This window comes from Colletotrichum navitas (genome assembly GCF_030913465.1).
Source record: "Colletotrichum navitas strain CBS 125086 chromosome Unknown LY79scaffold_6, whole genome shotgun sequence".
NCBI lineage: Eukaryota > Fungi > Ascomycota > Sordariomycetes > Glomerellales > Glomerellaceae > Colletotrichum > Colletotrichum navitas.
Genome location: NW_026850552.1, coordinates 801,384 through 822,936, shown reverse-complemented (window position 1 = coordinate 822,936; position 21,553 = coordinate 801,384). Strand labels below are relative to the sequence as shown.

The window sequence follows — 21,553 nt, the reverse complement described above, 5'->3', positions numbered from 1 at the left end:
ATTACCTCACCGTTCGCTCTACCAGGTCGCGATACATGGCCTTGACATCCTGCACGTCTGCACGCAACTCCTCTACTAGCTCGCTTTTCTCCCCAAGTAACTCTAGTGTCGTCTGGTATCTCGAATTCAAGTCATCAACCTGACCCTCCAGCTCAGTAACGCGTTTTGACGCCGTCTTGTTGGATTCTAACTCCTTCATCAGCGACACAATCTCGGCCCTTGCTTCGTCTCTTTGCCCCGATATCCGTGCCAACTCCTCACGCGAAGTTACCTTTTCCGCCTCCAGCCGACGGATGGCCGCGCTCATCCTCTCCACTAGCTGCACCGAAGGGCCTGCGCCAACCGTCGACACTGATACCATATCTTGCAACATCTGTCGAGGAGATGAAGAAGTCTCGACCCCTTCAAACATGTCATCTTTCTCGCCCGCATGCGATGTAGGCGTTGGCAGCGAGTCGAGAGGCAACTCGAGGGACGTGATAGATGGTGCTACGGGCAGACTTGAGCCACTGGGCAGCATTGGTGGTCTTGCCGGAGGTTGGCTCGACATTTTCCTTCCGACTGATGAACCCTCTTGAAAGCCGTCTATTCCATTAGTTGGTACTGAGATCTTGCGACTCTTGCCCGACACACTCTGTAGCAAGAGAAGATCGTTACTCATGGTGCGTGTGGGCACAGACAACAATGGTGAGTCTGGGCGACTATGTACTCTAGACCCGGGTCCAGATAGGTGGTCTTCTAGCCAAGGTCGACGGTCGGATTCTATCCTTTCGGCCCTCCATCCCATCTGCCGGTGCTTTTCAAGCTCGGACTTGGCCTGGGACAAGGCTGCCTCGGCGTTATCTGCCCGCTTCTGGAGTGCCTCTATACGTGCTTGGTATGCTTCAACATCTCGCTGATAATTGGGGAGCTTGCTCGTCAACTCCTGCAACTCCTCGTCCTGGCGCTTGCATCGTGTCGCCTATTAACCCATTAGCACGAGAAAACTTCAAATGGAGCCTGACTCTATGGCTCCGAGGCATATTGTCATTTCTTACGGTCTCTCTCGCCTTTTTCCTCATTTCCGACTCTCGTCGCAGAGCATCATCCCTTTCGCGCTCAAGGTTGCCGACTCGAGCAACCAGACTTGCCTCGATGCCTTGCCAATTCTCCGTGGCAATCGCATGTTGTGTCTGCAATGTTTCCACTTGGCGCAGTAGCTTGGCCTGAGAATCACTCATGGCTCCAGACGACGTCTCCTCCGCGAGCGCACGCATCGCTTCCAGCTTTCCTTCCATTGCTTGGAGCTCCGTTTTCATTTCAATCTCCACGATACGGGTGCGCTCAGCCGCACGCGCCGCCTTTTCCTCTGCTTCGGCGGCGTTAGCCTTTGCCCTGTCGACAACCAAGCTCTTTTCCACCTGCAGTGCAGCGACAGTGTCTTCGAGGTCCTTGACACGGCGTTTCTCTGCAGTGAGCGCCTCTTCGGTAGCCTTCTCAATGGTTGAATGGGCCTGGTCTGAAGCCTTTCGAAGATCATCCCGCAATCTCTGAATTACCGCCTTGTTGGTTGACACCTCAGCACGCAACGCGTCCAACTCGTCCTGCATGCCGTTGGATTTAATCTGCAAATCCTGGTTCGATTGTTCGAGCTCATCAACACGACTGGCCCGGGTACGTAACTTGTCCACGTCGACCGTTAGCTTGTCATGGCGAGCGCGCAAGTCTGCTATAGTCTTCTCGTCGCCGTTTACTTGTGACCTGAGTTTCCTGATGATGGCACGATGTTTCTGTTCAGTGGTAGCCAATTTCCTTCCCTCGTCCATAAGGGCAGCGATCTTTTCGTCTTTTTCAGCAAGCTTCCGCTCGTGACTGCCTGCCGGTGCTGCAATAGAAGACTTTCGAGCTGCATCAGCCGCATCCCGTGCCAGAAATTGCACTTTTGCCTGGAGAGCCTCTAACTGCTCGATATAGTGATGTATCTCCTCCTGCTGTTCCTTTGCCGTTTGCTCCGCCATAGCCTCCAGAGATTCGACGCGCGTTCTGAATACAGAGCATTGTTTACATGCGTGATTCGTGTCCGTCATATCCTTGGGTGGTGTAGTTTGTATTGTCTCGGACTTGGCTGTTACATCAGACGAAGCGGTTGTACCGCCGGCGAGTGCAGACTCCGATCTTGTTTCGCTCTGTGCCGTGGTCTGAGGCAGCTGGTCCTCCTGATGGCCTAGCGGGTCGATCGGCTTGGGCTCGAGTTGGAATTGCGTAGCATTCTCGTGGGCGATAGCCTCAAACGGTGGGGAGGTGAGTGACGGACTCGGGTCTCGACTTGTAGTGATAGTACAGTCTTTCTGAGGCGTAATGGCTTCAGGACAGCCTCCGTCCGCGCTCGGCCGGGCACTCTGGAAGTCGGAGGTTATGCTGCGAGCGTCGGATGACGGATGATTCTTGGTGGCCATAGCCTTGGCAAGACGCTCCTGTAAGCGGTCATTCGTACGGCTGCTGGTCGAAGATCGAGGCTGGTCTGTAATAGCGAGAGTCAGCACAGGGAAAGAAAGGCCTTACCAGTAGTGTACGAAGCGACAAAAACAAAAGGGAAGGACGAGTGCTACTCACTAGGTTGCTGATCCTTAGCGGCAGCTGTGGCAGGTTGAGCAGATTGAAGCAGGTTAGGCCCGTTCTCGCCTTCAGCGAGTATGTTGTCGAGCCGGGCTTCCACGCCGGCAACGGCCTGCTGAAGAAAGGAACCCCAGCGCGTCGACTTTGCAGGAGCGGCCATGGCGACAACCGGGTCACGTCTAGCAAGTACAGTTTCCAATTAGAGGTAGAATTAGGCTGGCTATGCCTCGTGGCTGTTGCGGGATTCAACAATCATGTGCATGTCGAGTACGGTCCTGTACTTGAGCAGTGGGATCGACCAACTGAAGTTTTCGGCTGTTAACTCGCAACGCTTTGAGTGGTCTCGACGACGGACGTAAATGCCTTGAGAGCAGCTGCTAGGCAAGGTGCGCGTTAACTAATCAATAAATAACCGACAGAAGTCGGTTGGTAGCTTGCAGAGGAAAGACGAATGGATGGGTACTAGTATGATTTGCAGACGTGCGTTGCTCTCGGCGGTTACAAATTTAGCGGTGATTGTATGTCGATGATTGGGTGAGGTGATAATGCGCGGCTCTCATCGAAAGGCAACGACGACGAAAGTCCAGGTGGCATGTAAGGGAGTGGAAGAATGTCGGGTTCGGGGCTGAATGGACGGGCGTGAGCCACTATGTGGTGTGCTGTGCTGCGCTGCGAAACGAGGTAGGTGCATTCTGTTTCCCAATGTGTGTCCTGCATTGCATGCCCAACGCACCTAGAAGTAAGTACCTACCTGGGTAGGTACTTACCACTGCGCCTCTCTTTACCTCTGCCAAGATATTTTGCCAGGACTACGCCTCTGAACCTCTGGCACGGGAAGAAACGATATTTAATTTCACTGCACACATTCCCCTTTCTACGGCCTGGAGTGTTTCTAATACCAGATACTTTGAGAAGGCCTTGCAAATTGGAATCAGACTTAGAAAACAATACTAGGTTGATGCGCCATGAGGCAAAAATGAAAACGACACCTCGAGAGCTGAGTCAAGGTGCAGCAGCTATGGTACGTCATATTACTAAACATCGGAGCTTCCACAGCACATCTATGGTCTAGTGTATTTTCTTTTTAATGGCTCGCGGCCTGACACTGGACTGGTCCGGTGCACTTGCTTGCAACTTGCAACGTGGAAAACCCACACCCTGAACGGACATGTCTCGGGTTGAAGTTGCCGGTTGGCTCAGCCAGGTTCCCATCCTCTCCTACCTACTATACTAGGTAGGTAGTAGCCACGTTACTGATCTAGTACCTGTTGCCGTGTTTCTGCAAGAGGAACCAATTGCCTCCCTTCGCACGATAATCCTACCTGCCTCCACCCCTTTAAGCACTTGACTACCTAGCCCGGGTGACTTGCGTTACTGTAAATTACTTATCTGCCTCTATCTCTTACAGTCTAGGCTCAACATAGCCAATCAGCCACTCTTGGGCAACCCTAGGATTATTCAGACTTCCTGCCGGACGACCCGGAACATCACCACACGGGGCTTCACTCTCTCTTCATTTAGCCGTGTTTTCTAACTTTCCACTTCCCATAGTCACTCTTGAGAATTTGGTACTCAGAACCTGTGCCTGGAAATCCTCAAGTTACCGTCAGTTCCCTCGAAAGGCCAATTGCAACGGCTTTATTACCGCTAGGTTTGATCCCTCACACGCACTCCATCGCTCTCAAACCTGGGTCGACTCTCTTCCACTTTCTCTCCCTCTCTCCCACCTTCTTGCACTCCAAACACTCGCTTACTGTGCTGTACTGATATAGAACGGAGTGATCCCATAAACAGTCATTGGGTTCTCGCTACGTAGCCTATCTCCGGCTCAGCCTGACCTATTTACAACTAACTCCGTCCGACCGCAATGGCATCGTCCCCGTTGTTCCAGGCTTTACGCTTAGCCTACAATGAGGACGTTCCAGATGGATACTGGGGCGAGAAGACGTCCACGCTGAACTTTTGCGAAGAGGTGAGAAGTGGCTTGCGTACTGGATGAGCCAGCAAGTACATTATCCCTGACTTCCGCTCACATTTCCCCGTAGGACTATGCAGTTTCGTACTACTGCGCAGAAGTTTGTAATGTGAGTGGGAAACAATATTCCCATGAAACTATACTGGATTGTTGACGTTTTTTGCCATGGGCACCTTCAAGACGTTTACGAATCTCCTGTTTCTCTGGCTCGGCTTCAAAGGCGTGCACAATTGCGCCTCTGAGAAACACCCGCGCATATTCCTCATCGCCTATCTGGGCTATGTTGTTGTCGGTCTTGGCTCCACGGCCTTCCATACCTCATTAAAATGTATGACTCCAGCATCAGGGGGCGTGCGTTGGCCCCATTTGCGATTCGAGCGCACTACTTACAGAACCCGTCTAGACCCTATGCAGCTGATAGATGAACTATCCATGATTTACACGACCTGCCTGATGGTCTTTGCCACGTTTTCGTTTTCAAAATCACCGCAGTTCGCTGGTTTTTTGGGCAGTGGCCTTGCTCTTCTGGCTGGGTTCATTACGGTGTGTACTTTCATTGCCCTGCACCGAAATGGGACGTTAAGTTGAAGGTAGCCAAGGCTGACTGCAAATCCGCCAGTATTATTACCACCTTACCAAGGATCCCGTGTTCCATCAAGTCTGTTATGCGGCGCTTACAGCAACGGTAAAAATGCCTTTTCCCGTAGATGCATATCGTTTTGTTTTGTTTGACATGGTGGCTGACGCTATGCAGGTTGTCCTGCGTAGTTTGTACGTGATGGAGACCCAGCTACGCCCGGTCCTAACCAAGAGAAACCATGCCAAGGCTCATGGAATCCTTGAGACCATGTGGATCATGGTTGGTACGGGCCTCGGCGTATTTCTCATGGGCTTTCTCATTTGGAACCTGGACAACGCTTTCTGCAGCCAGATTCGAAGCTGGCGGCGACAGCTCGGGCTACCCTGGGGTGCCGTGCTTGAGGGTCACGCCTGGTGGCACCTGATGACAGGAATCGGTATGTGTTCCGTTAACCTTCCACTTGTCTTCCCAACTGCGTTAATCACCTACTGACATCGTCTTAGGAGGTATAAATCACATGGCCTTCTGCATCCGACAGCAGGATTAATTTTCACTGGGCTAACAAGGCATTAGCATACTACTACATTACCTGGGGGATCTGGCTCCGTAGATGTCTTGAGGGCCGCGAGGACGAGTACAAGCTTGTTTGGCCCAGGTTGCTATCGTCGATACCACTCGTCGTCAGGGGCAAGAAGGCTGAATGAAAGCTTGGCGTGGTGAAGGCGGAGCACTATACTGACGACCAAGGCTGTCGTACAAGGGGTGTACTGGCGAGTTCTTCAAGGACACACGGGTTCAATGACAGTGTATGTATTGTACGGTTGTGTCTCTGGATGCAATCATGGTTGGATACGGTGACCTGGTCTTCACCTGGAAATATGACATTCACGCAAGACTGTGGGCAAGAGGATACCCAAGTCCTTGTATCTTACTCTCCTTGAGATACCCTTTCAATTAAATCGGGTTTGACGGGCATACTGACCCATCGACTTACTTATACAGGGTATATATTTCCTGATTATTGTTTCCTTACGCTGAGCAGTGGATTGTACTGACTGTATTCTACTGTGTTGGACCCCGCACATAGGTAAACAGGTAGGTAATTAGGCAAGCTATCTATCTAGTTAGAGGGTCGAGTAGGCCCCACATTAGCATACATGCAAAAAAACACTATATAAACATGTAAGCAATACAGGCCTTCCTCCAATATTACAAGGCCTGTCTGTCACTGCCTAGTCACATAGGAGGGATTATTTTACTTACCACCACGATCATCATCCCATCCACACTAAATAGCAACATCCATCCGCTCCAGAGTCACATTAGCAAAGCAAACACAAGGTCGTTCTTATTTTGCCCCACGATAATAATTTCAAGCTTCTCAAAATGTCTATCCCCAACCAGGCGCTGGAAAAGGTAAGCGAGGAGGGCAGTCTCCGGCCTATACGCTGGCTTGAACAGTTCACATTACCTAGTTATGCTCACTCCGCCTCGCGTTTTAGTTGATCCGCGAAATCGAGAGCCAGGCCATTGTGGCCCAGCAGCAGATTGGCCAGGCCCGCACGCAAATGACGGCGAAGCAACGAGAAATGCGGATGGTGCGCCTGACCCTGGACGAGGTGGCGAGCCTTCCCACGAACTCTGGTGTTTACGAGGGTGTCGGTAAAATGTACGTGAAGCCCTCGCCAATTACCGTATTACTTTCTGTCCGCTGCAGCTGATGTTTTGCCCTGAGCGGATGGCAAGAGAGCAAAACGGGAAGATGCCCAGCTCGAAAGGAATTTTGCTGACACTTGGCCCTCCGGCTGGGGGGCGCAAAAGGTTCGTTTCAATACCCACGCCACAGCTGACACAGAAGCTGGAGGGCCAGATCAAGGAGAAGGAGGGCGAGGTGGAGAAACTAAGCCAGAAGTTGCATTACTTGGAGACGACGTATAAGAACAGCCGACAACACATAGACCAGATGCTTAAGGCCCAGTCATGATGGACGAAGTTGTATCGGGAAGGGGCGATGCTGGGGGGACAGACGCAGAGTCGGAAGGGATTACCAAGAGGTGTGTGAGAATGATGGGACATTTTTCCTCGTGTAATCAAAAAGCATACGGCAAGGCGGGAAACTGATCTCTGGTAACCAAATGACAGCCGTCAATATATAGGGCGGTATCACGGATGATCAAGCTAGGCGTCCTTGGGTGTCGCTGGATAGACCAAACCTGATCCGGGCTAGACGCCTGCCTCTCTCCGGACGTTATATTTAGCACAGTCTCTTCCAAGATTCAACGAACAGCAGTCTAGTTTGAGTGAGAGGGGCAGTGTATACAAGGAAAAGCCAAGCTGACCAACTGATGCATAGCACAAGTAAATCAAAGTCTCGCTCGGGATACAGAATCAATGCAATCGACGTTAGCATGGCAAGCTTTCGCCCTTTGGAGAGTATGAGTAATGATCAGAATATGACACGCCTCTTTAAGGTAGTGTATGCGTGATTCTCGTCGCTGTGTCAAGACAAATTCGAAATCACGTATATGTGAGAGTGCAGAATCAACGGCGAGGGGTTTCGAGTAGAAAAAGATAAAGAAAAAAAAAGGCTAGGTACTCGCCCACCACCTGAAAAACCTTGATACTGATACATAAACGATGTACTTTCGGGGGGGGGGGGGGGGGAGGACCTGCCGCCTTTGCAATAGGGTTTTGAAAATTGTTCTTCGGCTCGATGGGCCTCAGCCGGCCAGAGTTGTTTCAGTAGCCGCCGGGTGGCGAGTCGGTTCATCGCAAATACTCCCTTATGGCCCTCGCCGAAGCGCCAGGGGGGGTTGACAATGTTGCTGCGGTCAAACCGACTTTGCATATAACCGGGTGAGAGTGGAGGGGCAGTGGGCAGGGCAGCAGAGTACCTACCGGTGTAGTAGCGTACCACATGAACCAAGGGCAGCAGCAACAAGAGACCCAGCGCAGCTACGGTGCTGTCGAAAGATCTCGCAGGATACAAACATGCCCTTTCCCTTTTATTCTCTTTTACATTATTATTACCACTCTAATTAGCCTATAATGATTGAAAGTCTGCTTCGAGCGGCGGCCTCTCCTGCTGTGGGTAAAACAGTGCTGTGCCATTGCTTGCTCGAAAATGGCTGCCTGGTCAGCTGAAGTTGCGACCGCCAGCGGCGGCTGTTGGCCTCATTTGACAATGTCATCCCATTTCGTCAGCGCTGTCCAGTCATGTCGAACGCCGACTCCTGAAAAGTGGGACAGAGCGTTCCGGCCCCCAATTGAGAGTGGAAGCTCGAGCCACCCGTGGTACCGCACCCTGGATGCCGAGGCCCACTTTGTCAGCATCGCGCAGCCCTACGAGCATGAGCACTAAGGCAAATCCAGCTGAGAAGAGGAGGGAGGGGTGGGATAGACAGTAGGGGGCTAGTACCGGTAAACACTCGACGAGGAAGGCGAGAACAGAAAGACAAAATCCTCGTGGTTGATGGATGAACTGACGAATGGCCAGCCAGTCCTTTGCCCAGCCGATGCTGACTGCCCCGCCCTCCTTCCGTACAGGACGTGCCTCTGACTGGCCACACGTAAACTGACACTCCATTACTATAACGGGCGTCGACGTCCCCCTCTCCCACCCCCAAGGACATGGATGGTGATGATGATTCCTTCCGTCTGTCACTCAGAGTCTCGAGGTTTTAGAGCCACAGGTGCCGAATTCATTTCCAGGCAGTGCAATAATATACGCTATCGGTTAGGATGAAGTGTATCATTCAACACTTCAATTAACAGCCACCTCATGAAGGCCGTTTGGACACCCGAGGCGCCCCCTCCTAATAATCCGTTTCTCTTCTCGTCCCGAACTAAAGCAGTGCCCCCTCCTTGGTTCCCTCCCCTGCCTCTTGGAACTCCTCTCCTTCCATACCCCCGGTCTCCCATTTGCTTCTGCTGCCTTCTCCCTCTTGCCTTTGCATGCAGACGTATGCATGTCGGCTGTCCCATGCCAGCCATTCCTCTCTAGACCATGTGTTCCGACTACGGAGGAAGCATCCTATCGCCCCCATCCACCCCCGGCCGTCTTGTGCCCTAAGCTAGGGAAAGCATAAAGGGTCACCAGATCTCACCCTCCCACTCCTCAACGCCTCTTTCCATTCTCACTCTTCTCCTGCGTTACTACCGCAGCATTTTGTTTGTGTCGCGTGCGCCACTTGTCCCGCCTATTCTGTGAAGGGGTTGACCTCCCGGGTATCACTTTTGACGACCAGTGACTCGAGCTTGTGACAGTCACTGCCTACAACTTACGCAACCGTCGTGCTACTTCCCTTCTTTAACAATGAGTAGCTACTACTCGGACTCGGATGAGCTCGACATCCGATTCTCAAGGCGTCGAGCGCCGTCTCCTGGGCCTGTTCACTATGTCGAAGCGAGGCCAAGGCCCAGAAGCTACTACGCCTCAGCTCCTCAGCAAGCCGCCTTCCTGACCCCAGAGCGTACAGTCATCACTACTCGCACTCGGTCAAGAGAACGTTCCAGTGAGCGTCGTTCTTCTCCCCCAAGCAGCGCGCCTCCGGCACCAGCGCCGGCCCCGCCTCCTGTCATCATCAACAACCGCATCTATAACGAACACTCAGACGAAGAGGATGACCGCCACATGCAGGTCTACCACCCTCGTCACCGTTCTCATTCGCGCGGCCATTCTCCCCACTCCCGGTCGCCATCGTCTTCCTACATGACTCGAGAGGACTATGAGGCGGAAAGGGCTCGACAGGAGCTTGCCGAGCTGAGGATCACCCAGGCACGCGAGAAGGAGGAACGCCGAATCCAAAAGGAGTATCGTGAAGAGGCCGAGCTCCAGCGTGCAAAGCGTGACCTGGAAGATATTCGAAGTCGCGAGGCTCGCGCCGCCGAGGAAAAACGCTTCAAGACGCAGATTGAACTGGAAAAGTACCAGGAGGATATGCGGCTAGCAGACCTGGCCAAGAAACGAGAGAAGGAGGCCGCTGATGCCGTGGAGCGTTATAAAAGGAAGGAACAGGAGCGCCTTGCTCAGGAGAAGAAAGAGAAAGAGGAGCGCGAAAAGGAATTCCAGAGAAGGCTACAGGAAGAACGCCAAAAGGAGCTGGACCGTTTGGCCAAGGAGAAGAAAGAAAAAGAGGAGCGCGAAAAAGAGTACCAAAGGCGACTTCGGGAGGATCTCGTCAAGTCAGGTCTTGACGAAAAAGCTATTGCTGCCATTCTCAAGAAGGAGAAAATCCCCGAGCCTCACTCACACAGGCCGAGCCCGAACTCCGCCAACACTGCATTGGTTGCGGGCAGCCGCCCGACCTACACGCGCATGGCTAGGAAACATCTGTCAATCGAGACGCTGAGAACATACCACGTTGAGTGGGAGTTGGATGTCGTACGCAAGAGATTACCCCACCGTTGTTTTCGGTCAGTACTTGCTAACTCATGTGGCCCAGGATCCTGACTACGTACTCATCAAACGCTGGGTTCCAGAATGGGAGCAAGACACTCTATGGAGGCATACAAGATCACTCCGCGAGAAGCGCTCATCTAAGCTAGTGCTCGAGATCGAGGACAAGAAATCACATAGGCACGAACCCGAGTTTGAATGGGTCAGAAAGAAGAGTGACCGTAAGCGAAGCAAGTCGCCGGCACTCCTCATGTACCTTGCGGGTGCCAAACCGGCATGATTTACAAGAATGGATCAAGATACTACGGCCATGTTAAATGTGATCACCTCGCTTTGCTCCCATGGTGGAGGGAGATGTTTGAATACTGGACACTCGTTCCAGGGTGATCGGTAGGATTGGATTATACCGGGAATGGCGTGTTGGGTATTTGCCACACGATGCTTATTTTGTAACTGGATGAGGTGGGACTGTTTGTCTGGCTGCGTAGGCTCGGTACTATGGCGCTGCTCCGTTCGTTGACATTCCAGAGGACCAAGTGCGCTCAGCTCGTCGAATCAATTCTTCATACACAGTCCAGGCCAAGGCTGAACTCATCGCTTTCCTGCTCATTCGCAGAGCCACCCCATCCAGGAGCGACCGCACGCCCTCCTCTGTGACCATCTTATGGCAAGCCTGATACATGTTCCGGTAGATGGCTGGCTGCAACTGAATCCTCGTCTTAATGGCGTCGAACGGATTTGACACAACAGAGCAAGCGGCTCCGGCCATGATGGCGGAGCTAAAGTTTACCAAGGTCGCATGTGATGCTTTGATCGTGGTGGGGTGTGAAGAGTTCTGTCCTCCTCTGTCAAAGGACAGCCCGCTGAGCCGCTTCTTGAGCAGCTCATAAAACAATACATACATGCCTGCATACGGCGCATCGCGAACAGCCGTAGCACCGAAGCCCGCAAAGAAGCCTCGCAGGCCGTTCGTCCTGTATATGTCGGATGATGCGCTGAGAAGAGATTGGTAGGAATAGAGGTTCGATTCGTATCGAACTTTAATAATGGTCAGTGGCATCAAGACGAAGCCTGCAAACGTTCGGGCAAGGGCGCCGGCCACCAGGTTAGATGTCGGGGTGAGTGTCGGCAATGAGGACGAGTGGGTGGCATGGCCAGTTGTGGCCTGGCCCAAGAGGCGCGATTGAGCAGCATGTTGACGGATGGAGTTGAGGGATGTGAAGTAGAGAGCTGAGCCAAAGCCGGTCCTGAGGGCAGACGGAACCGTGCCGCGCCAAAGTGTCTGGATTTTGTTCGGGGCGGCGGCGACATCTTTGAGACATGATGCCAGGGATCGGTGACCCGATTGCTGCACACGTGTTTTCAGCAAGTCCAGCGGTTGCAGCAGCACCGCCGACGCGATACCAGAGCCAAGTCCAGCAATGAAGTGCTGAGCTGGAGATATGAGACGAAGATCAGCTTGGATAACGGCAAGGGGGTGATGGCTCGAGCAGCCACGAAGGTCATAATAATAACAAAACAAGAATGCAGATATTAAGGTGCCAGGATGCCAAGACCATGCGAATTCTCGGAGTGGCCCTACCGGCATACGATTGTATCACTTACATGACTTTGTCCGGCCAGAGGTTGTCGTCTGTTGAGACATCGGGCCCATGGGTGATGTCTGCTGTACCGTTGGAGTAGATGTACTTGGCTGGACCAATCAAAGAAAAAGAGCGAGTTGTCTGTGAGTGGATTTAGGTGTGGATATGATTTTCGGAAATCGGAGCCATTATGTCTGTGTGTTGAGATTTTGGAGCGCGTACGGGATCTTCTCAGTTTTGTTGCGATGATACGTACAAGAGTCTGCAGGGGAATCGCGAAATCATGATGACTTTTAACAGAGCAACCACAGGGGTATTAGTGGTACCTGAGGTAGGTGTTTACTCACCAGCCAAAGCAGGTGACGATTGGCAGGGAGTTGGGGACTTGTATGTAACAGAGCTTGAGGTGAACCATACATGGTATCCGTAAGTTGTATTATATATAGCTATATTATGCTTCTATCCGAGCCGTTGAGTCCGGGTCTTGTCCGAATCACAATCACCGCAGTGTTGCCATCAGCCAGGTCTCTTGAAAGCAGCATCTGCCCTCTTCTACTCTTCCCCCCAAAACAAATGCAATAGCGAAGAGTATCTTTCGCCACGACTTACATAGCTAATGCGTTGGGTGTGGCGATGCTGGAGGGGGACAGCTAGCTCACTCTCTAGCTATCGTCCTGTTTTCGCGGTACGGCTAGTATTCACCCCCCCTTTTTTTTTGTCTTTTGGGGGGTCTATTTCCCACCGTGAATAAACAAACCATATATCTCGTTGAACCTGTATAATAAGAATGGTATCAAGGGCTGGCATTGTTGGTTCCTCCGCGCCCGTCTTTGACACCAGCTCCAGCTGTCTTGTAGTCACCAATGACTGACTCAAGGCGCCCCGACAGCAATCGGTGTCGCTTGACTATATCAACCCATTCGGATTGTTTCGTCACTCCCTCGCCCTCGTTACTAAACCCAGCTAGCAGCGTACCAAAATCGCCCCCAAGCCTGCCCAAGCTTCCTGAGCAGTACAACACTTGCGTGAGAATGCTATCTCGTGCTGCCTGGTCCCTGATAGTAGGGAGATATTTCCCCAAGGTCTCGAGTAGCATCTCGACAAGGTGAAGTGGAAAAGTCGACAACGTCGACGGTAATGGCTGGAGAGGATCCTTGGCGTCGGCATGAGGTCGGCTGGCCGGATGGCTTGTATCGGAGAAGATGCTCCTAAACATGGAAACGACCCCGAAACTCTGCTCCCGAAAGATCTCGACATAACGTTTGAGGTACTTTTCTGTCTGCTGACCGCCGGACCAGGACTGATTGTTAGGGCTTTGTTGCCTGTGCTGCTCCTCATCGGCCAATTCGCGGAGGGGTTGCAGGGCCCCCAGAGTCGCGTCCAAGGTCGCTACGCGACAGCAAAGGAATAGTAGAGAGAGCGTATGCTCCTGGGACTCGCGACTCAAGGAGCTCATCGAGGATAAATCAGGCAGTACCCTCCTAAGCCAGCTGACGGTGCGTAGCGATGCAGCCAACTTGAGCCCTGGAGATTTGAGAGCGGATATGAGGTCAGCCGTCATTTTGATGATGGCATCATCGGCTTGGCGGGAAACCAGATCAACCAGTGGTGAATCCGGGTACAGGCCATGGATCCTCCGAATGTGGGCATTGAGATCAAGGGCCGAGGCGTAGTTGGCAGGGACAGTGTTGATGGCTGATGAAAGGAGGGTTGGAAGCTCAAGCACGTCAACAAGGCGCTCAACGTTGCGGAGTAGCAAGAGAGCACGCTTTCTTTCTGCTAGGTCCTCATTATCGCTAGTTTTGCTGTAGGTGGTAGAAAAACGCAGTGCCTCTAAGTCAAGCTTGGGGATTGCATTGCGTAGGTCTGTAGTATCCGCGACTAAAGTAGGTAAAGCGCGGGTCAGACTAGCATGATGCGAGGCCGAGTCGATGATGGACCTGTGAGAGCGTTTCGAGACATCTTGAAGTGAGAGAAGGAGTGATTGTGAAGCCTGAGCTAGGGATTGAGGCTCTGTTGATGTTAGGGCTGCTGGACTTTGGTCCGCGAGATGGGACAGATAAGCTAGCTTGGTTGACCGCAGTGTCGGGTTGGTCTCGGCTCTGGGAGGCTGCCGTGTGTCGAGTAGATCAAGAAGAAGATCAGCCATGGTTGCAATTGCTGGTGCTTGGGTATTCACATTTGAACGCTGTGATCGGGCTGTGGGCGACCTCGTTGAGTATTCGAGGTCGCTGACGAAGGTGGTTCGATTCTGAGGTAGGTAGGCGGTGGGCATGAACACAATCGCCAGCCCAGAAGAGTATGTGTATAAGAGGGACATCGACGAATCGGGGTTGCATGTAAAGCTGGCTGAGGTAAGCTCGCTGATCACATGCAGGTGCGAAGCCGTACCCAGTGTTTCGCCGTCTGCATGCCATCATTGGGTTCCATCGAGAAATTGCTTGCCGGTTTCTAAGACTATGCCAGTACTCTCTCACAAAGTAGATTATGTTATCCAGAATGTACACTAGTCAAGGCCACATGTCGACTAGATTCGTACTCGCTTCATCCATGTGCATACCCTTTCCCCACATTCCTTCCTGTTCCCATGTTAAGCCCATCTGACGCCATCACAGGTTACTGGTCTTGCTCCTGCGTCCTACGCCGTTGTCATAGCTGCTGCTCTGTGGAAAACCGGAACACTCGCTAAAGCTCCCCTGGTTGCCGTCCCGACCCAGCTGATGCAGCCAGTGACACAAGCTAATGTACCCAAGAACAGCTTGACGCGTCGCCTGGTCATGGAGTGCCAGAATGGATAAACTGAGGTACGTATCCGCGGCCCCACCACAAACGTCTCCAAGGGTCCTCCTCCATCAAGCTTAGCTTCCCCCAACAATCCTCCCAGCTCCCCGCGTCGAGGTGATCTTACCTCCCTACCATTTTCCTACTTCTTCCCTACCTCACGCGCCTCACGAGACCTTCAGTCACTTTACACGCCTTCTGAGTCCAGCCTTGTTCGGGGGTCTGACCCGGTGACAAGGTGTTATACCTCCCGATAAACATCTATTGAAAAGGGATCGAGCTCCTCCGCTCAGTCCTAGGAGCAACTTGTCTGCCTGCCGTCGACCTCTTCTACCCGTCTGTGTGCCGCTTCTCCGACAACGATCTAAACGCAGACAACACGAGAGCGATAGCATAGAATGAAAGACCCTTTCTTTATCGAGCCGCTGCCATGGCTCGTCAAGGCAACACAGCCCTTGGCCGACTACTTTTCTCTCCCAACCCTGGCGATACATGTGCATGAGGTCTTCGCTGCCGCCTTGCTGTACTCTGTCATCTACTACCCGGTGTCGCCACTGCTATCCCGATTGATTGTTGGCCGCAAATATCTCGACCTACCCAGGAAAAGACGGATCAATTGGGACGCCCACGTCGTTTCTCTCGTCCAGAGCACCCTCATCAACGCGCTGGCCATCTGGGTCATGTTGGTTGACGAAGAGCGCAGCCAGATGGACTGGCAAGGTCGTATATGGGGTTACACTGGTGCCGCTGGCATGATTCAAGGCCTTGCCGCTGGCTATTTCCTCTGGGATCTTGTTGTAACTAGCTGCAACATGGACGTCTTCGGGTTTGGCACATTGGCCCACGCCATCAGCGCCCTCTTCGTCTACTCGCTTGGATTCGTAAGTTTACCTCGTGCGAACTCCTCATTTTTGCTCATCCCTGACCGCGGTTTTCCAGCGACCCTTTGTCAATTACTACGGCTGCGTCTTCATTCTCTGGGAGTTATCAACACCCTTCCTCAATATCCACTGGTTCTTCGATAAGCTAGGAATGACCGGGTCCCGCGCGCAACTCTACAACGGCTTGATGCTTCTGTTCACCTTTTTTTCCAGCCGTCTAGTCTACGGAACATACCAGTCGGTCAAGGTGTTTTCTGACATTTACGCTGCCATTAATGCCCACCCTGTTTTGCCCAAGGATACATCTCCCGAAAGAGACGCCATTCTTGCCCCAACAGGCGTGATGAAATTTGCGACAGAGGCGTCAACGGTTCCGACGTGGTTGGCAGTGACGTATCTCATCAGTAACCTGACTCTCAACAGTCTCAACTTTTATTGGTTCATCATGATGATTCGTGCGGTTCGCAAGAGGTTCCAGCCAGCCAAGTTGACAGACAAGACCTCTCAAACCGAGCCCTCGCCCATCAAGGTTACCGCGCGAGCTGGGCAAGCCTCCATCCATCGACGCAAGGCTTAGTAGAGCGAACTGGGAGTTCGGCCTCCATGCGCCTTAGTTGATCTCAAGTCGAACATGTGGGCTCGTTTTTTGGGCCACAATCACTCAGGAAAGGCGAATGGTAATTACGAGTAATTGGGGAAAGAAGGGTTTTATCAACAGAAAATCTGTACAACACTGCATTTTCTTACCTTACGGCTCGAAGTTTTATATACTCGGTAGATCTGCACATTTTTAGGGTTGCGACGCACACTGGCTCATCTTTCTTGGCTGCATTATGCCGTATCGTTCTTCTGCATGTCGTAGGCTCAAGGAGATATCCATCAATAGATACACTGGGAGCCCACGCACCTGGATTGGAGATGGTCGCGCCTCACTGTTTGATCCCACCATGCATCGATCGATTGGGCATCTACTGCTTGTCCTTAGCCACAGGGCCTATGGGTCCATTTGGATAAAATGCTAGTAGAAAGAACAGTTTCTCTAGTTGGGCTGTAACATGTCTGCACCGGCGAGGCAACGAGCAGACTATTTAGTATGCCTTGTGTATCCTTACGCACCCATGCTTATTCTTGGCTAAAGCAGCACTCTGTGATACGGGAGGCACAGCAGACCGGTTCTATCTTTGCGTCGCGGTTCAAACAAAGCTCGTCTTCCGTGGTCTTACGTAGAATGCATCTGCTGCAGCATGAAAAGGAATGATATTAAGTACATCTAATACGTGAAGACTGGTATGACGGCGGTGAGCATATCCGCAGTGCGCATATGCTATGCTGGAATATCCAGGAAAATAGAAAAACGCAGCAAGAAGTTCGCTCGCTCCGATCCGGAACATACAAGCCGTCTTGCCCGTGGAAAGCATGTACAATCAGAAACCGAATGGATTATTAGGGGCTTTATATCAGTGTCAGCCGAGTCTCTACCAATCTTGATCATGTTGTGTGCGATGTTGACTTACTTGCTTGAGAGAGATTGGCCCGCCGGCCCGTCGCCTGCGGCATCAACTTCTTTGCATCACCCGTGACGCCGAATCGGACCGGAGGAGGAGGGCCTGTTTTCTGCGGCTGCAAAGGCTGAACCGCAGGCTGCATAGAGCCACTCATGTTATTGAAGCCGCTCATGCCGGTTTGCTGAGGCTGGAATCCCGGCATGCCTGTTCTTTGCGGCTCCAAGGCGGGAGGCAAGAAGGAGTTGACGCTACCAGTTCGCTGAGAATTGAAGCCATGCACTGTACCAAATTGAAAGCCCGTAGGCTGTGCCTGCATTGGAGGAAACTGAGTTTGTCGCTGGGGATCTGCGAAAGGACTTTGTACAGGCACACCGGTCATCATTGGCTGCATTTGCTGCATAAACTGGCCACCCGTTTGCTGCATGCCGGAGCCGAAACCCATGACCCCAGGAGCCGGTTGTTGCTGGGGGACCGGATAAGGGTTCATCTGCTGCTGGGGTATCTGCTGCTGCATGGCATACTGTTGCTGCAAACGCGCCTGATTAATATCGTTCAGGCTCTGGCCTGGTGGTGCGACTTGCGTCTGAAATGCTTGAGGGGACATGCCAGTCATCTGAGGCATTAAGGGCGGGGGCGCAAATGCACTCGACTGGGCCGACTGGGGCGCTGACAGAGGCCTCGCGGGTGGAGGAGGCATCAGAGAGCCGGGACTTGTGGCGGTCTGCGGTGGAGCCGGTCGTTGCCTTTGCATCGCTTGCTGTGGTGTCTGCATACCGGTAGGGTTCGGCCGGATCGTATCAAAGAATGATGGTGTAGCTCCCGTGGGCTGGGGAGCTAGGGCCGGGGCCGGCGGTTGGCTGACAACCGGGCTCGGCCCTGACGGCTGAGCTGTCCGCTGCGGTTCTAAAGGCTTTGTCAAAAGCGACAAATCCTGCATAGAACCGGTGAGAGCCGGCACTTGTGCAGCCGGTGCTGGCTGTCCTGCAGGCTGCGCCGGTTGTTGCACAGGGGCGGGTGCAGTCGTAGCTGGAGGACGTGGTGGCTCTTGGGGCTGCTTTGACGGTTTTACATCCCATGCATCGTCATCAAAGCCACTGGTTGTTTTGGCCGTCGCAGGAGTTGCCGAGGCCGATGCGGGTGACCTTGTGTCAACGTCCTCGGCGGAGCTAACGCCCTTCGCGGTAAATGCCTTGGGATCAACGACGTCACTCGTTTGAATCGCGGGCGCCGGCCTGCCCTTTCTCGTGTTATTCCGCAGGGCCCCGCCTGGACCGGAGAAGAGACCACCCGGCGCGCCATCGCCTTCGCCATTAATTTTATCAGTACCATTTTTTGTCCGGCCGAATTTTTGATCCAGAGTTCGCATGACCTTGAGGACGTCTCCCTCGCGCAGACCCAAGTTGCGAAGCACCGAGGCGTCGACATCCGGGAGTACGCTTTCATCCATTGAATCCTTGGCAAAAGCTTGGGCGTATCGTTCGCACAATCCCACAGCAACATCGCAAGAAAGGAAGAACTGAAACCAGTCGTAATCGGGCTTCTGGGGTTGTCCGACGGAAGCGCCAAGTCCGACAGAGGGCGATTCCCTGGCTGCACCGGCTTGAGAGGCCCTGGCCTTCTTGACGTTGGACAGCGGCTTGTCCTCATCCAAAGAAATGCCTGTGACACGTTCGACATATTCAAGATCCTCAACCGACATCTTGGCAACGGGGACTGCAATCTTGACACCGTTCATCTTGTGCAAGTTGATTTTGCCGTCCTTGAGTCCTAGAAATTGCGCATCGACGCTGAATGACTTCGAACGGTCCGTCCACGTGCGTACTTTGGCGGGATCCGGCTCTGTGACGCAAAAGGTCAGCACAACGAGCAAACCAAATAGGGGCCTCAACATATGATCTTACTGGATTTACCAGACCGGCCTTGGCTGCCGCCTTCGCCACGTCCGTTTTCTTGTTTGCTCCGCTGCCCAGAGTTATTACCAGTTTCTCTTGCCATAAGACTACTGCCTCGCTTTGGTAGAGGCATTCCTGGCCCTACCTGCTGTGAGCTGTCGCGCTGAGCGGCCTTGACAGCCTCCTTTGTCAACCTGATTTCTTCTAGCCGATTTTGTTCGACAGTCGACCTCGCCGCGTTTAAACCGGTATTGCTCGGGGGCGGGGGGATAGAGGCTGTAACCTCAATATAACTGCTTGGAACAACACCCTCCTTTCCGTTCTTGACGCGTCGAACTTGCCACCATTCTTCGCTTTTGGAGTCGTCAATAATTATGACATCGTCACCGACAGCGACAGTCACCTCGTCATCCCCCTGAGCCATGAAATCGTAGAGTACTTGGCCCTTCTTCTGGGCCTTTCCAGAACCTGCTAAGATGACCTCGCGCAACCCCTCAGCCTTGACAGCCCCCGCTAGCTCACCCAGTGCGCTTACGATTTCTTCAGCCGTATCTTTGGCGCCAGCGTGGAAATCTACACTCTTGCTTGGCCTCACAAGCTCCATGAAGACATGTTTTCCCTCTCGAGAGTAGTGTGTCATTTTATCTGCTGTCCATTCCTGAGATGGACCGTCCGATGCACGTTCAGGGGCGATCAGGATGTTGCCCGTTGCCAAGTTAATACCGAGGGTAGTGGGCATCTTCTTCCGCTTGCCCATTACGGACACCATCTCGTTAATGTTGTACATGTGGAAGCCGCCTGGGGCACGGTAGGGTGGTTCTTCGACTACTTCCGAGCTATCGTAAAGGTGAGTGTCTATTGACCTCTGAGACTGGATACGTGTAGGCGCAGCTTGAGAAGCCGGTCTTGTAGGAAGAGCTGGGCTTCTGATCGGCTCATCATCCGACGGCTCCGAGGCAGGAGACTGCGGTGACATCGGAGGGGTCGCAGCGCGTGGAGGTGGGGCAGAACGGCCGCCCATGACGCCTGCTAGAGCTGCTGCGGGATTGTTGGCCTGGGAGCTGATGGGTGAGTAGGCAGTCTCCGGCTTTTCGGAGTAGCTGTCTGCGTCGGTAGCGGTAGAAACGACACGAGACGGCAACGCCGGGGGAGGTGAGGGTAGAGCCCCAGACTCTTCGGCTTCGACCATCTCAATGTAATTGGCTGGAACGAAACCAAAATCGCCATCTAGGCCAACCAGAATCCAATCAGGGTCCGACGTGTCGTATACGTCGAGGACGGCATCCTCGGGAAAGGAAAGCTCCTCGTCGGTTTGTCGGGTGTATTCGAACAGTGCGCGAGCCTTTCCAATGGGTTGCGCCTAATAATAATAAAACAGGATCAGAAACATGATGCGACATGGACGATACGAAGAAATCCAACGCGCCTACCTCTTGGACATAGTTATTGGGGACGAGCCCCTCTGGTTCTTCTTCGTCGTCAGCACTGGCTTTCTTCTTGGCTTTCCACCAGTCGTCTTCAGCATTCTTTTCAAGTACATAGAGAATATCTCCATCACTGATGGCGAGTTCGCCCTCAGCCTGCGGCACGTAATCATATACGGCCTTGTAGACTCCCAAGAAACCCATGTTGGAGAAAGTGTGAGCAACCTGCTTTTATTGCGTGGTTCGAAGAATTGTGGGCGTTACTAGACGGGCAAAGGCCGCGGACCATGGATCAGAGTTGCAGGTACGTAGACAACTACTTCACCAGCAAACACAGCACAGTCAATCCCTCTTCGACGGGCTCGCTGTTCGCTGCCGGCGGCCCCGGAAACAGGCGGGCTGTGGGAACTCGTTTGGATTGGACAAGCTGGTGTTGGAGAAAGTCCTAGAAGCAAATATATCTTGGTCAGCTCTAGTCTTGAAAGACAAATGAGTTTCATCATGAAGGGACACGTCGAGGTTAGCCGGAGACGGGCGATAAAAGCACCCGGCGCAGTGGGGTGCCAGATGGAGGCGATGCGATGCCAGTTGACGTGGACGTCCACCGGCCGGACGATAACGAACGGCAAGACAGAAGGTACAAAGCGTAGAAAGACAAGACGCAGAGCAGAATAGCGCAGAAAAGGGTGGTGTGAGGATGGTGGAGGAATTGCAATGCGCGAGTAGCGGCGGAATAGCTTACAAGTCGTAAGATGTAGCAGCAGATACACGGCAGATCTGTATATACGAGATCGGATGTCGCTGTTGCAAACGCCTGTCGGGGCTTGGAGGATGACGACGCTGAACAGAGCAATATTGCGGTGTCAAAGATAGCGGTGCCACGGGGGAAGGCTTGGATGGTGATGAATCCGTGAACGTTAGGCGGATACCTGGGGAGGC

General features: G+C 52.9%; 8 protein-coding genes across 8 annotated transcripts; 4 read left to right on the top strand and 4 right to left on the bottom strand.

Moving 5' to 3' along the window:
• Position 1: 1 nt before the first annotated feature.
• Positions 2 to 2,755, bottom strand: LY79DRAFT_507126 (M protein repeat protein; the record flags this gene model as incomplete). The annotated part of the gene is made up of 3 exons (XM_060553792.1): positions 2 to 961; positions 1,005 to 2,500; positions 2,593 to 2,755. 3 exons carry the CDS (start codon positions 2,753 to 2,755, stop codon positions 2 to 4), a joined length of 2,619 nt encoding a protein of 872 aa, XP_060418840.1.
• Positions 2,756 to 4,065: 1,310 nt separating this feature from the next.
• LY79DRAFT_328787 (alkaline phytoceramidase) lies at positions 4,066 to 6,331 on the top strand. The gene is made up of 8 exons (XM_060552481.1): positions 4,066 to 4,567; positions 4,641 to 4,679; positions 4,751 to 4,898; positions 4,974 to 5,113; positions 5,190 to 5,255; positions 5,325 to 5,586; positions 5,654 to 5,656; positions 5,724 to 6,331. The coding sequence occupies exons 1-8, from the start codon at positions 4,463 to 4,465 to the stop codon at positions 5,852 to 5,854; spliced, it is 894 nt and encodes a 297-aa protein (XP_060418839.1). The 5' UTR covers positions 4,066 to 4,462; the 3' UTR covers positions 5,855 to 6,331.
• Position 6,332: 1 nt separating this feature from the next.
• On the top strand, positions 6,333 to 7,313 carry LY79DRAFT_328824 (prefoldin subunit). Its single transcript, XM_060552482.1, has 4 exons — positions 6,333 to 6,566; positions 6,653 to 6,819; positions 6,972 to 7,204; positions 7,293 to 7,313. Exons 1-3 carry the CDS (start codon positions 6,537 to 6,539, stop codon positions 7,132 to 7,134), a joined length of 360 nt encoding a protein of 119 aa, XP_060418838.1. The 5' UTR covers positions 6,333 to 6,536; the 3' UTR covers positions 7,135 to 7,204; positions 7,293 to 7,313.
• Positions 7,314 to 9,465: 2,152 nt separating this feature from the next.
• LY79DRAFT_576395 (uncharacterized protein) lies at positions 9,466 to 10,828 on the top strand (the record flags this gene model as incomplete). The annotated part of the gene is made up of 2 exons (XM_060559790.1): positions 9,466 to 10,533; positions 10,595 to 10,828. The coding sequence occupies 2 exons, from the start codon at positions 9,466 to 9,468 to the stop codon at positions 10,826 to 10,828; spliced, it is 1,302 nt and encodes a 433-aa protein (XP_060418837.1).
• A 216-nt stretch (positions 10,829 to 11,044) lies between these two features.
• LY79DRAFT_507172 (mitochondrial carrier domain-containing protein) lies at positions 11,045 to 12,193 on the bottom strand (the record flags this gene model as incomplete). The annotated part of the gene is made up of 2 exons (XM_060553799.1): positions 11,045 to 11,982; positions 12,154 to 12,193. 2 exons carry the CDS (start codon positions 12,191 to 12,193, stop codon positions 11,045 to 11,047), a joined length of 978 nt encoding a protein of 325 aa, XP_060418836.1.
• A 339-nt stretch (positions 12,194 to 12,532) lies between these two features.
• On the bottom strand, positions 12,533 to 14,390 carry LY79DRAFT_540246 (Dor1-like family protein). The gene has a single exon (XM_060556851.1). It carries the CDS (start codon positions 14,278 to 14,280, stop codon positions 12,925 to 12,927), a length of 1,356 nt encoding a protein of 451 aa, XP_060418835.1. The 5' UTR covers positions 14,281 to 14,390; the 3' UTR covers positions 12,533 to 12,924.
• Positions 14,391 to 15,310: 920 nt separating this feature from the next.
• Positions 15,311 to 16,370, top strand: LY79DRAFT_507154 (TLC domain-containing protein; the record flags this gene model as incomplete). The annotated part of the gene is made up of 2 exons (XM_060553796.1): positions 15,311 to 15,793; positions 15,852 to 16,370. 2 exons carry the CDS (start codon positions 15,311 to 15,313, stop codon positions 16,368 to 16,370), a joined length of 1,002 nt encoding a protein of 333 aa, XP_060418834.1.
• Positions 16,371 to 17,281: 911 nt separating this feature from the next.
• LY79DRAFT_693252 (SH3 domain-containing protein) lies at positions 17,282 to 21,010 on the bottom strand (the record flags this gene model as incomplete). The annotated part of the gene is made up of 3 exons (XM_060564776.1): positions 20,621 to 21,010; positions 19,200 to 20,550; positions 17,282 to 19,137 (listed from the first exon to the last, which is right to left on the bottom strand). The coding sequence occupies exons 1-3, from the start codon at positions 20,816 to 20,818 to the stop codon at positions 17,282 to 17,284; spliced, it is 3,405 nt and encodes a 1,134-aa protein (XP_060418833.1). The 5' UTR covers positions 20,819 to 21,010.
• Between the last annotated feature and the right edge of the window lie 543 nt (positions 21,011 to 21,553).